Below are 13,107 nucleotides of genomic sequence, written 5' to 3'. Positions count from 1 at the left end.
CGCACTCTCTGTAGAGTCCTTTTAGTCTAGCCCAGATTAGGACTCACTCTTTGAAGGGTGTTGAAATGACAGTGAGCAAGATGGATTAGTTATGTTTAAAGAACAATTCCAGCTGGAGAAGACTTCCCTTGTTAATCATGCTCTCTCTTCGTCTCTTCCCTTCTAATTACTGAGTTCTTCATGAAGGCCCTTGCTCTTCAAGCTGAATGCGGTGTTTCATTGACTGTGTTTAAGAGCAGTGGTGGCTCTGAAGGGAGACCAGCAGGAGCATGAGGTCTCTTAATGATACTGCCTTTGGACAACGCTGCTCAGTTTAGGTCCTAGGAAGCTTTGTAAAGGGGACTTTGCTTAGAAACTGATGGTACAAGGCAACTGTTGCAATAATATTTTAAGTTATTAAAAGCTACATGTATAGTATTTTATACTGTAGTATCCAAAACTGTTTTTGCAGAAGTGTGTGTATGGATGACAGCTTATCAAAAAAAGCAAGAAGAATTATCTTTTACCAGAAAGTTTCCTGAAAGTTAAACATATTCACAGTCTGTGTGGGATATCTGGGCTTTATTAAACTAACGTGAACAAAAAGAGCAAAATTTTCCAAGAACTTCCTTCCTGCATTGGTGTTTATATACTGGAACAGGACTGGCTTTTTCCGTTAGCTTTCGCTGTTAGGAAAGATGCTTAAGCCCTTTTGGTACAGAAGGAGGAGTATCTGCTTGGTGGCTACCAAGAGATAAGGGACTTTATTTAAAACAAATCAAATCCTTAGTTTTGTTCTTATAAAACAAAGCACCTCAAAATTGGTTGCTAAACCTGTGTTAGAATCAGTCCCCCTTCCCAGTAGTGCCATCAACAGTGGATGATTGTAAAAGGAAAGTTTTATCGCTGGAGGCTTTTATGTACAACAAAAGCTTGACAAATACATTGACAGGTTTCTTCCCTCCGCAGAAAATGACAAATAATTGTGCAGAATTGTAAATCAGTTGTTAGTCTGCAGGAGCTGAAGTTATGTCGCCCTTTGGGCTTCTCTAAACAAAGGAGAATATCTGTCCTGAATTATTTGTTAATGTCTCTATTGTGCCAGATTTCTCTCTCCCATAAGACTTTTTAAAAAAAAAAAACAACTTTAACTTTTTGTGAGTATACTTTTTTTTAGGCTTTTGTAGAGATACAACCCATGCTCTTGCATGACACACAGAAAAAATCCTACAGAAATAAAGAATGTGTTAGTTCTATAAATAATAATTGTAGTCTTCCCACAAACAGGGCTCCAGTGGTCCTCATCTATTAATTACAGAAGGCACTAGATGAAATGTGGAGTAGCTTTTATTGCTGAAAGGCAGAGTAATGATAATGTTTTTGAGAAATTTAATTAGGCAATATGCCAGTTGAATGGCTAGGGTATATTTTTAGATAATTTCATGACAAAGGAATTGTCACTATTTCATTCAAGATTTTCTAGGTGACAGAATTGATTAAAGAGCAGTTTATAGCCCAGCAGAAGGGGAAATGGTCTTTTTCAATGTGCTTTGCAGCTTTTGCTGTCAATAATTCAGGTTTTTTGTGTGTGGATTTTTTGGGGGTTTTTTGTTGTTTTTTTTTTTTTTTTTAAACAGATGGAGATTAGTAGAAATTAACTTTTCATATTTTTTTTTAAAGGTATCTGCTATGGCAAAGATATTAATTAAATTTTTAAAAATAACGGTTTATGTATTTTAACCTTTTGTTTTTCAAGATCCAAGAAAACACTCTTGGCCAAAATCTAGGGGAAGCTACTGCCACTTTGTACTATACAAGGAGAACAAGGATACTATGGACGCCATTAATGTCCTGTCCAAATTTTTAAGGTAAGGCTGCTGTTTCTGCCAGCCTGGCTAGCATGTGGTGCTCCTCCTCTATGTTTCATGTTACTGTAAATGCTATGCTTCAGAGTTATGTAAGAGAACAGAAATTATTACTGTTGCCTAATTTATAGATAGTGTTTTTTTAAAAAAAAAAAACTTAAAAAAATACAGAATATGAAATTTTGTAAGTTTTGGAAAGAGGTGAGAATGGAACAAAAATGATCCCAAGAAATTTATAAGACTGTACTCTACTACCTCAGTGGAAAAAGGTCGACAATTGAAGTTGGCTAATCTGAGAAAGGCTTGGCAGCTCAAAGCCTGTGTGCGTAACATGAATTAAAAGCCACTTTTTTCCCAGTGCGTGAATATATGCAAGTATGTTATGAACCTGTCAGATATTGTTGTGATAATATGCTGATCAGTTCCTAAGCAGTTACAGTTGATAAACTGTTGTTCCATGTATTACTTTCTCCATGGCAACACAGTCTTAGTTCCTTTCACCCCATCAAGTGCTGCAACAAAAAGATTTGCCAAAGGCGTGATGTGAATACAGTGAATTGCAGAGGAAGGATTCTTTTAAAATTGGGTCAGTTCAGTGATCTACTTGTAAGGAAACCTCCCCACTTCTCTCTTCCTTTTCTCTCTGCTCTTTTGTCCAAAAATAAATGTTTGTAATCTAGACTCTAACCCGTATACTACTAGTATTTGTATTTGAGAACAGAAGTAGCATAGTTTGGTGGAAAAATGAATGCAATGGCAATCCTGCTACCCCCTGGTGCCCATAGCTGGAACGGCTGGAAATATGCCCTGTGTAACAGTTTGAAAAGTACAAATCAGAAAGGAAATTTCCCTCTCAAGGGAATCAGTGGATCAAACTTTAAATTAACTTCTCATATTCTCACATAATGTGCATGGATCATATTCAAGCAGACATGTTATTTGAAGTTTAAGAAAAAAATAAACATTAATTTTGTTTAGTGAAATTAGAGGTGGCTGCACATTTTGTGCCTTGAGTGGATGTATATAAAGTACTTCAAAGCTCATATTCTGAAAGTGCAATTGTGGTAAAAGTAAATATGTCTACATATCATTAAAACAGAAGTGTCCCTGTGTTCTATGTTCTTACGGATGAGATTAGAAAATGCCACACATACATCAAATTGTAGCTTAGTTCTGGGGAGTATAAATATATATTAATATAGAAGATTAATAATTCTAGGTAATTATGCTGAAAATTATGTTTGATCTGTGTCTATTTTAATATATATAATAGCTGTTTCTGTTGCTTTTAAGAGTGAAGCCAAACATATTTTCCTATATGGGAACAAAAGATAAAAGGGCTATAACAGTTCAAGAGATCGCTGTTCTGAGGTGAGTGAGGTTATACTGCAGTATTTGCACTCCTACTGCCATAGCCTGAATATCTCGCTAAATACCCTCAGCGTGCATCTGACACTAATGGCACAGTCAGGTCCTGATCTTGTAAAGCATGTGTATTAATGAAGATGCTGTACAACTTTTTTTATTCCATGGTGGTTGGTAGTATTTTCAGTCGGCGATGCTCTGAGCCATAGGCTGGATACATGTATTTGGCTGAAGCAGCGGACCAAGTTGCCTGCATGCTCTTACGTTGCATAGCTCCTATGCAACAGCAGAAAAACAGAATGACGTGGTGAAAACTATGTTCCATTTCCTTCCTGACTTTTGTTTCCCCCTTCCTCCAGCTGGAATCCTGTTTTCATTCTTGCTGGTCTCTCTGAATAGCTCCAGAGAAGGCTAACCACTGCCTTTGCTCATCTGTGAGTAGCCAGAAGGGGCAAAAAATGATGAGGAATTTTTCCTGCCTTAATCTACTCCCATAAGTTGCCTATTATGAGAAAATAAAATTTATTTTATCATATCCAAGATAATTATATGGTTTCTGGGCACTTCAAATTAGTGTTACATCCATAACTGAGAATGTTGGATGCCTCGCAGTCATGTGTTACAATATCCGTTTCACTAGCTGAAATACTCTGCCTGGACTACTATTTACAACTCTTTGTAAACCACACTCCTCAAGTGAGGCATTCCAAAGTCTGAGAGCCAGAAATTTGATCAAATCTTTGTTAAAAGGAGGACGTTCACTACTTAATTGTTCATATTTTTCCTCTCAGTGGTTTGCATATGCATATGTTTGCACAAATAAAAGGAATTACTAATTTGTGAATTGTGAAAAGCCCCAGATTCCTGTTGCTGCAAGGCAAGTACTAAGTGATGACAATTAACCAAATGTGGTGTAGCCATCTCAGGTGCTGTTCCATTTACTTTTAACATGATCACGTTTAATGTTGTGTCCAAGAGCTTCAGTGTGTTGTAAGCACTGGGGGGGGAGGGAGCGTAGTGATTTATGGTGTCTGTGCAGTGGTGCCACAGTGTCCGACTGTCCTGCACAGGCTTGGAGAAGGATGGTGCAGGAGAGGAGACATTAGAATTTATCAGCCTGTTCTGACATGAGTACGCTGGCCATGCTAATTGATAAACTTGTCTATCCTGGTATAAATTTTAGCAGAAGTGTCAAAGAGCAGCTTGGTGATGCAAAGAACGGGGTATGCTGCCAGAAGTACTTGCAACAAAAATGACAGATATCAGTGACAGATTGGATTTCCTACTCCTTCAGCTGCACTAAGCTTGCACACTGGCTAATTGCTTAAGTCCGTGTTTATGACTGTGCCAACAGGAATGTATTCATGGTGTAGTTACTCAAATAAATCAGAGTTCAGCTTGTGGGGTGCAGTATTGCAACTTTTTCTTTTTTTGAGTGCGTACTGTAACATAGATGTGAAAAGACAGTACTAAGTCTTTGTCACAGTACATGTTTTCTCTTCAAGTAGCCTTAAGAATTATCTGTTCTTTTCTTTTAGATATTTCATTAAAATACTTTGAAAAGGCAACAATAGAAGATTGGGGAAACATGACTCACTGTTTTTTATTTCAGAATGGTTTCATTTCTGTCTTTAATTATCTGCTTTTCTAAGCATAGGTTGGTCACTGTTGTCTGTTTCTTTTTAGAATCACTGCACAAAGACTTGCTCATTTGAATAAATGTTTGATGAACTTCAAATTAGGAAATTTCAGTTACAAAAACCATCCACTGAAATTAGGAGAACTGCAAGGGAACCATTTCACTGTTGTTCTCAGGTAATATGTTAATATGTACTTAGACAGTTCTGTTAGAATTTTTTTTTCTTTAAATACATAAGGGATATTAGTGCATCTTGTGTTACAAAAAAGAAGAAAAGTCCTTCTACTGGCAGGAATCTGGGGATCACAAACCAGTGTAAGCCCTTAATAATCTATCTATAACTTTTTTTAATGCTAGAAACATAACAGGAACTGATGACCAGATAGAGCAAGCAATGCACTCTCTCAGGGAAATTGGATTCATTAATTATTATGGAATGCAAAGATTTGGAACCACAGCTGTTCCTACATATCAAATTGGCAGGTATGTGTTGTTTCCATCCCTTTAAAAAAAAATCTTTATATAACTGTTAATGTATTCTTGGAAGCATTTTTTCTAGTATATTGCATGTGCAAGTTTTAATTTTAAATTCAAGAGAACTTGTTTCTGAAGTTGCTTCAGCAGGTATCTTGCATAATACTACTACTTTTAATATTGCATAAATCTAAACACTACTACTTCTTTTTTTATAAGTTGGCTAAATCTCCTTAAAATATATTTAGTCAGTTCTTAATAACCTTTACTCTTTGAATCTTAGAGCTATTCTACAGAACAATTGGAATGAAGTAATGGATTTGATACTAAAACCACGACCAGGAGGTAAGGACTAAAAAATGATACATCCAGTGTTTCTGCCTCTCCTCCTCCAAGAATTGTATGTTCAGGAAGAACACTTAGATTTTGATTCTTTTAATTTGAAAGGACATTTGTGAGGACAGCTTTGCACATGTTAAACTTCAGCCAGTTTAGCAGTGGAGGAATGATCTTCAGGCTCTCTGCCTCTCTGCTTCTCTTTCCTTGCTGTGCAGTTTCTTGCACTGGGGGTGAAAAGGGACCTGAATACTTGTACACAGAATCTGCTCAGACTCCACATGGAGCCTTCCAACCTCAACTATTCTGTGATTCTGTTAATCTGTGTAACTACTGTGACTGAAGCTTTAATTTTTCAGCTGTTTTAACCAAAGGCAAGATGCATGCTTTCTTGGTGTGTAGTTAAAATATTTTTATTTTACATCCTCATTCTAGCTGAAAAGGGATACTTAGTAAAATGCAGAGAAGAATGGGCAAAGACTAAAGATCCAGCAGCAGCCCTCAAGAAACTGCCTGTAAAAAGGTGCGTGGAAGGACAGCTTCTACGCGGACTCTTAAAGTATGGAATGAAGAACATAATCTCTGCATTTGGCATAGTGAGTGGGGTATTTACTTAAATAAATGCTCTTTTGATGGTATCATGATGAATTTGAAATAGACTTACAGATGCCTGATGAGTAGAACGTTAAGTGTAAAATCTTTACATTTTTCCTGCCTTTTTGCTTGAAGTACTGCCACGTGGTAACTGACAACATCTGTAATTAGTGTATGCATAATGAGCTTTCCAATTTATACAACAGTCTCTGGTACATTGGAAGCAATACAGTTATGCTGAGTAACCATGTATAATACAGATCTGATAACTCTCCAAAAGTTCAGTATCAAGAGTTTTTCTGTTGCTTAAAAAGTATAAATCAAACTGATAGTGTGCTAATGAATCAGCTTGGCATAGAGGTGGTGGATTCACTGTCATTTTCAAGTACTGTAATCAAGATCAAGTCTTTGGAAAAAATAGTTCATCACGAGCAAACTACTGGGCCAATTGTAGGAGACAAGGAATAATTTATTGTTTATGAAGAAGATAATTAGACTAACAATGTGCTTTCACATCTGCAAAATTTACTTAAAATTTCAAGAGGTTGAGATTAATTCAGTGTTTTATAATAGCCCTATGTGTTTGATGAGCTGTTGAATAAAAAAAAATAAATTACAGAAGCTCTTTTTTTAATTTAAGCACAGGGTTGGTTTTTTTGTGTTGATTTTCAATGTATAATAGCATTATTTCTTCACGTACCCTTTTCCCAAATGTGTATACCAAGAAATTGTGTTAGTCTTATTGCTGGAGAAGATAATGTTTCACATATGTACCTTTTTGGTTATGATTGAGAGAAAAAACTAAAAATGCATCTTTCTAATGTTTCACTTTTTTTTTTCTTTACCTCTAGATACCAAGAAATAATCGTTTAATGTATATTCATAGCTACCAGAGTTATGTGTGGAATAATATGGTGAGCAAAAGAATAGAAGAATACGGGCTTAGAGCTGTACCAGGAGATCTCACACTTAAAGGAGGTAAAAACAGACAAATGAAAAGCCAGTGATGCTGTGTAGTTCAAATTCCTAGGAAAACAAGGCATGTATCTGTTTATGTGATACTGTATACATGGGGTTTTTTTTTCCTTCACCCATTTTGGTCCAGTGATTTCTGAATCCATTGGCCATTTTTAGTCAAATTTTGCAAGGAATCAGAAGTTAGGTGTTACACTTGTGTGAGCTGTTGGTTTGCTTGTTTTTCCAAATAGCTGGATAGGGAAGAGAGACTATGAAGGACTGATTGTTCTCATGAATTAAGTCAAATGTGGTTGAGCTATGGAGAACTGCAGAAGGATGTAATAATGGTTTAACCACAGAAGTTTTTGTTTGCATTAATATCTTGTAAAGTGGAGACTCCATTTGGTTAAAGCTTTCTTCACTTGGATTTGCTCTGTCATTTCCCTGGGGTGAGAATATCCATAATATTTCTCCTTTAGGTATGTCTGATGCCTGGTTAGAGGACTGTTCATCTTGCAGTCCTTACTTCATTCAGCTTTAAAAGTCAATGGAAACCAGGCTGTGATTCTGCTAGTAACTGTGACAGCCTTGAAGACTGTTACTTCTTTTCTTGGAGATGTTGTCTGTTAAGTGGAGATAAAACACAGTAGTTACTCCTCTCAAAGTAGGCTTGTTTCAATCAAGTGGTTCATTTTAACCTGTTAACTGTCACAGGCATCCATACTGATAACTCATCATTATTCTGTCCTAATTGTAGCCACAGCTGTTCATATCGAAGAAGGAGATGTTGATAACTACACTATCCATGATGTAGTGATGCCATTGCCTGGATTTGATGTTATTTATCCAAAGCATAAAAGTAAGTCTGACTATTAACTCACGTACGTACTCTGAAAATGTAAGTCTGCTTTAAGATTGTTCTTAAAAGAAAGTTTAGATCTATGCAACCTTGGTGACCATTAAAAAATACACTATTTCAAAGCTCTGATACATTACTGTCAGCCTCTCCCATTGTGATAGTAATAGTCTGCATTGTTTCATTTAGTATAAATCTGTTTCTTATTTCTTTTTAGCTAGTAGTTTTTCTAAAGAACTATTTTTTTTTTACTGAGGCGAAATTATTTATCTCAGCACAAGGGGAAAAAATGTTGAAATATTAATTGAAAAGTGTATTTGATTTTTAAATTAGAAAACGAACCAAACTTCTAGAATTTGTAACCCAAGCAAATGCTTAAAGTTATGAAAAAGAACCAGATCTATTTAATTAAATATTAACCAATATGTATGTTTAAAAAAAACCCAAAACCAAACAAAAAACCCCTAAAAAGCTTATCTTTCATATTTCATCAAATACAGTGTATTTGATCTAAATTGTTTTTAATGGAATAGGTTCAGTGATCTATAATTTATCTGCATGGAACTCAGTGTTACTATTAAGGGATAGAGTTGCAGAATCATTTCAGTTGGAAAGGACCTCAGGAGGCCATCTGGTCCAACCTTTTGGTCAAAGCAAGGTCAGTGCCATATTGAGGCCAGCTTGCTCAGGGCCTTCTCCTGTCAGATCTGAAACTTTCAAGAACAAATTGTCTCTCTCTAAGCTAAAAAAGCCCAGTTCTCTCAGACTCTCCTCACAGGGCATGGGCTACAACCCCTGGCCATTGGGGCGGTCCTCCATTGAATTCATTCTAGTTTATCAGCATCTACTTTGTACTGGACACATTATTCTAAGTGCAATCTCATGAGTGCCCAGTAAAGGGTCACTATTTATTTATCTTTTTTTTTTTTTTTTTTTTTTTTGTGTGTAGCTACCAGCTCAGCACCTGTTGCCATGAGCTTTTGTCACTGCCAAGGTGCTCTGTTAAGTCTCCTTTCCACTGGCAGTCCCAGGTGACTGTCAGCAGAGTTGCTCCCTAGCCTGTACCATTGCAAGGAGTTAATCACTCTCAGGTACAGGACGTTGTCCTTGCTGAAATTGGTGATGTTCCTCTTGGCCCATTACTCTAGGCTGTCTAGGTCCCTCTGAATGGCAGTCCTGCCCTTGGGTGTATCGACTGCCACCCCAGCTTGATTTTGTCCACAGACTTGTTGGGGTGAATTCCAGCTCCTCCTCCACATATGCTGATAAAGGTATTTAACCAGACACATCCCAGTTCCTTGAGGAACTCTGCCTGTAACAAGTTTCTAGGTAGAGCTCAAACCAGTAGTGAGTATCCTTTGACACGATGAGCCAGATGGTTCTTTACCCATCTAGCAGTCCATCCTCTGCAATATTCTAACCTTGGATACAAGGATGCTGTGGGAACATGTGATTCTGTGAACATGTCAACAGCCTTGCTAAAGCGAGGTAGGCAACAGTCACTGCTCTCCCCTCATCCACAGAGGTAATAATTTAATCATAGAAAGCAGTACAGTTAGTGGAGTTTTTTTAGTTTTTCTTTTTCCTCTTTTAGTAAAACTGTGCTCACTATTATTCTTATCGTGTGCCCAGAAGCATGTTCCAAGAAGATGATCTCCACTATTTTTTCCAGGGACCAAAGTGAGTCTGACTGGTCTGTAATTCCCTAGATCATCCTTCTTGCCCTTTCTAAAGATGGGTGCAACACTAGGTTTTCCCCAGTCACCTGAGAGCTCCCCATGATCTTTCAGAGATGGTAGAAGAAACCTTTTGCATGACATGAGCCAGCTCTCTTAGCCTGTATCTTCTTCCACTACAGGTAGTCCCTCTCTTTCCTGAACCTTGCCTCTAGGAACAGAGGCCTGGGAGACCTTGCTGCTCAAAATTGAGACAAAGGAGGCACAGAGACTGTCAGCCTTATATCTGTCACTAGACCACCTGCCCCATTTAACAGCAGGCCAACATTTTAATTGTTGTATTATTTTATTCCTTTCTTTCAGTTTAACTCTTGATATCTATTGGTGATTTCAACTCTAGCTGAAGTTTGGCTTTCCTACCACCATCCCTATATGCCTGGACAATGTTTGTATATTCCTTCTTTGTAGCTGGCCCTAGCTTTGACCTACAATATGTGTCCTTATGTATCAGCTGAGTCATGAGTTCCCTACTTAGCCAAACCAGTCTCCCGATACGTGTGCCTGTTTTCCTCAATATTGTGTTGAACTGCTCTTGTACTTGGTTGTTCTTAAAAGACCAGTCAAGTCTCTGGAGAATCTCTGCCTGTCAGAGCTAAGTCCCAGAGCTAGGATCCCATTTATTACCCATCTCTGAAACACTTGGAAGGTAAAGATCTGTTTGTGATGAGGTGTGTTAAAACATTGAGTTGAAAGATTGAAAAGAAAAGCTGCAATTTTTTACATTCAATATATTTATACTGGGATTTGCCTGCAGTAAGCCTAACTTATTCCTTTTTAAAATTCCCAACTGCATGAAGTAATGCTGGCAATTCCACTGCAAAGCAAAGGCACCAGGCAGCACTTTAGCTGCAGTATATTCTTCTGTTTCCATTGCCTTCCCTGTCTTCCCCAGGTGTGCATGCACACGCCCTGACTTAAGGATACAAGACTGTAAAAGGATTACTCCCTCTGTTGGCAGTGTACTTACAGGTCACTACTGGCTCATTTCTTCAGAGGTCTCTCTTAACTCATTTCACTCTGCTGCTTTTTCAAAGATAGAGCAATGTAGTCTGACCTTTTTTTGTTGTTTTTTTTTCCCCCTCATATACCTGAGATTAGTCTTGTGAAGTTTAGATAATTGGTGAGCATGCACGAGATGTAAATGATATGTCAATAAAATATTTTGTAAATTTTGTTTTCAGCTGAAATTTTGATTTGCTAAGATTCTTTCTTGGTTACTGTGTCTGCTAATCAGGTTGTAGAAGCAAACATTGTAGGTAATAAGATTTGCAATATGTAATTTTAAACTTGTGTGTAACATTTATTCCATATATGCTGAAAACTACTAAATATAAGAGAAGGCACGATCCATGAAAAAAGGCTGTTTCACTTGGCTGCACTACGCTCTCTGCTATTAAATAGGTTCCTCTCTTGCAGTTGGCGAGGCCTACAAGGAAATGCTGGTGGCTGACAATCTTGACATCAACAACATGAGGCATAAGATCAGAGATTATTCACTTTCTGGAGCATACAGAAAGATTATCATTCGACCTCAGAATGTCAATTGGTAAGTAGGAGGATAAAGGAATTTACACTTGAATTGACAGCACAGGGTGTATGTGGGATGCCTAAGTACCAGAACCATTAGGCTGACCCACGGGACGCACCTGTAGAGTGAAGCACACGTAGGGAGGAATCTCTTTGCATTTCCCTCGTGGGGTTTTTTTTGCAGTTGAAGTTGAACCATAGCATTACTTCTTCCTTGGTCCTCTGGTTCTGTGATGCATGAGTGTCAAGACACCTATCTAGTTGTTACATTCCTTGCAAAGGCTTGCCTGAACACTTCATAGATAATTACTTATGTTGAAACCGTGACAGATAATATTCAAAACAGTTTTTTTTTTTTTCTAGTCTTGCTATGAGAAAGTTGGTGTCCAATTACCTATCTGTCAGTCAGAAAGATTTGTGTCACTTAAACGTACTAAATCATTGTTGGTGGAGATAAAACCTAGTTGTCATGGCAAATTAATAAATACCTTTTAAACAGGTGACTGTGCAAATGTGCAGAAAGTCTTGATCACTGATACACAGAAAAAAATAGAGGGTTTAGGAGGGAGACAAAAAATAAAAATGTTTACACTTTAATAAGTGCTGATGTTTAAAGCTTATCTGCCTAGTTACTTTTTCAGCCTTGTCATTACATAGGGAATGATTTCTGTTAAATGAATGGCAGAAAGAGCAGAATATGTATTTATAAGCCCTTTCAAAGAAGTTTAGATGGCTTTCTGCAAAATGAAGGCTTCCCCCCCAAGTATTCCAAGAGTTAACACCATTCTTCCCATAATTTCATAAACTGTGCTTCTTGTATAGCTGTGTGATAGTTTAACTCAGCTGGCAACCAAACAAGACACAGCCACTCGCAGCCCCCCCACCGCAGGCGTTGCCCAGGGGGGAAAACAGAGGAGTTATGCAAAGAAACTTCTCACTAATTTATTTTTTTTATAATCTTCCTCAAACAGAAGTGAGTCTTCTATCTAAAGCTCTTCCAATTCTTGCACCATAAATGCCAGCTTACCTTATTAGAAATTCCATTTCAGTTGTAACTGCCAAATTGGAATAATAATAAATAATATTATAATAGTAAAATGTATAGAAACAATAAAATACATAATTTTGTTGTAAATAATTTAAAATAATAATTTAAAAATCGTATCTATATTATAAAGGGAGGTTGTTGCATATGATGATCCCAGAATCCCGTTATTTAGTACGGATTTGGATAAGCTGGAAGGAAAGCCACTACCAGTTCTTCCTACAGGTAAGTTGATTTTTTTTGCTGATGTTTGCAAAACGGAAGTTTGATCTGGCTTTGAACTGCTACAGATTGAAAGCTCTTTTAAGGAAGAGCTTTCATTGAACTAGACTGCTAAGCAATGGTATTGAAGATTATCCAAAGTTAGGTGTCTAAATAAGGACCCTTATTTCTCAGGAGTGTGAGCAGTTCTTCCAGCAGTGTGTACTGACTGTTTTCTTCCAGACATCTGTAAAATTGAGTAAATGCTTAGCAGTAAATGTCTGTGAAAGGCATGAAGGTGCAATTCAGCCACAAAGAGTCTGTATGCTTGAGCCATGTTATTATTTGTGCTGGACTAAGAGACTGCTCAAGTACTTAACAGAATTCATTGGAAATTTTTTCTATAACTCTGGTCACAAGGTGTTTTGCCACTACTTTCCAGAAAAAGTGAGAGGCTAAGAATTCAGTTTCGAAAGAACAAAAGTTTATTTTGCTTTTAAAAGAAGAAAACCTCCAAAACATCACTTCCTGCT

General features: G+C 37.3%; 1 protein-coding gene across 1 annotated transcript in view; it reads left to right on the top strand.

The window, feature by feature from the left end:
- The window catches only part of PUS7 (pseudouridine synthase 7), a 20,153-nt gene that overhangs the window by 6,287 nt on the left and 759 nt on the right, over positions 1-13,107 (top strand). The window contains exons 5-14 of the mRNA XM_010178443.1: positions 1,736-1,847; positions 3,138-3,215; positions 4,896-5,024; positions 5,206-5,331; positions 5,606-5,667; positions 6,094-6,254; positions 7,104-7,230; positions 7,967-8,068; positions 11,218-11,347; positions 12,507-12,598. Coding sequence (XP_010176745.1) covers positions 1,736-1,847; positions 3,138-3,215; positions 4,896-5,024; positions 5,206-5,331; positions 5,606-5,667; positions 6,094-6,254; positions 7,104-7,230; positions 7,967-8,068; positions 11,218-11,347; positions 12,507-12,598 — 1,119 coding nt within the window. The remainder of the gene's footprint in view (positions 1-1,735; positions 1,848-3,137; positions 3,216-4,895; positions 5,025-5,205; positions 5,332-5,605; positions 5,668-6,093; positions 6,255-7,103; positions 7,231-7,966; positions 8,069-11,217; positions 11,348-12,506; positions 12,599-13,107) is intronic.

This window comes from Antrostomus carolinensis, unplaced genomic scaffold (genome assembly GCF_000700745.2).
Source record: "Antrostomus carolinensis isolate BGI_N321 unplaced genomic scaffold, ASM70074v2 scaffold38551, whole genome shotgun sequence".
Lineage (NCBI taxonomy): Eukaryota > Metazoa > Chordata > Aves > Caprimulgiformes > Caprimulgidae > Antrostomus > Antrostomus carolinensis.
This window is presented reverse-complemented; position numbering and strand designations above follow the sequence as displayed.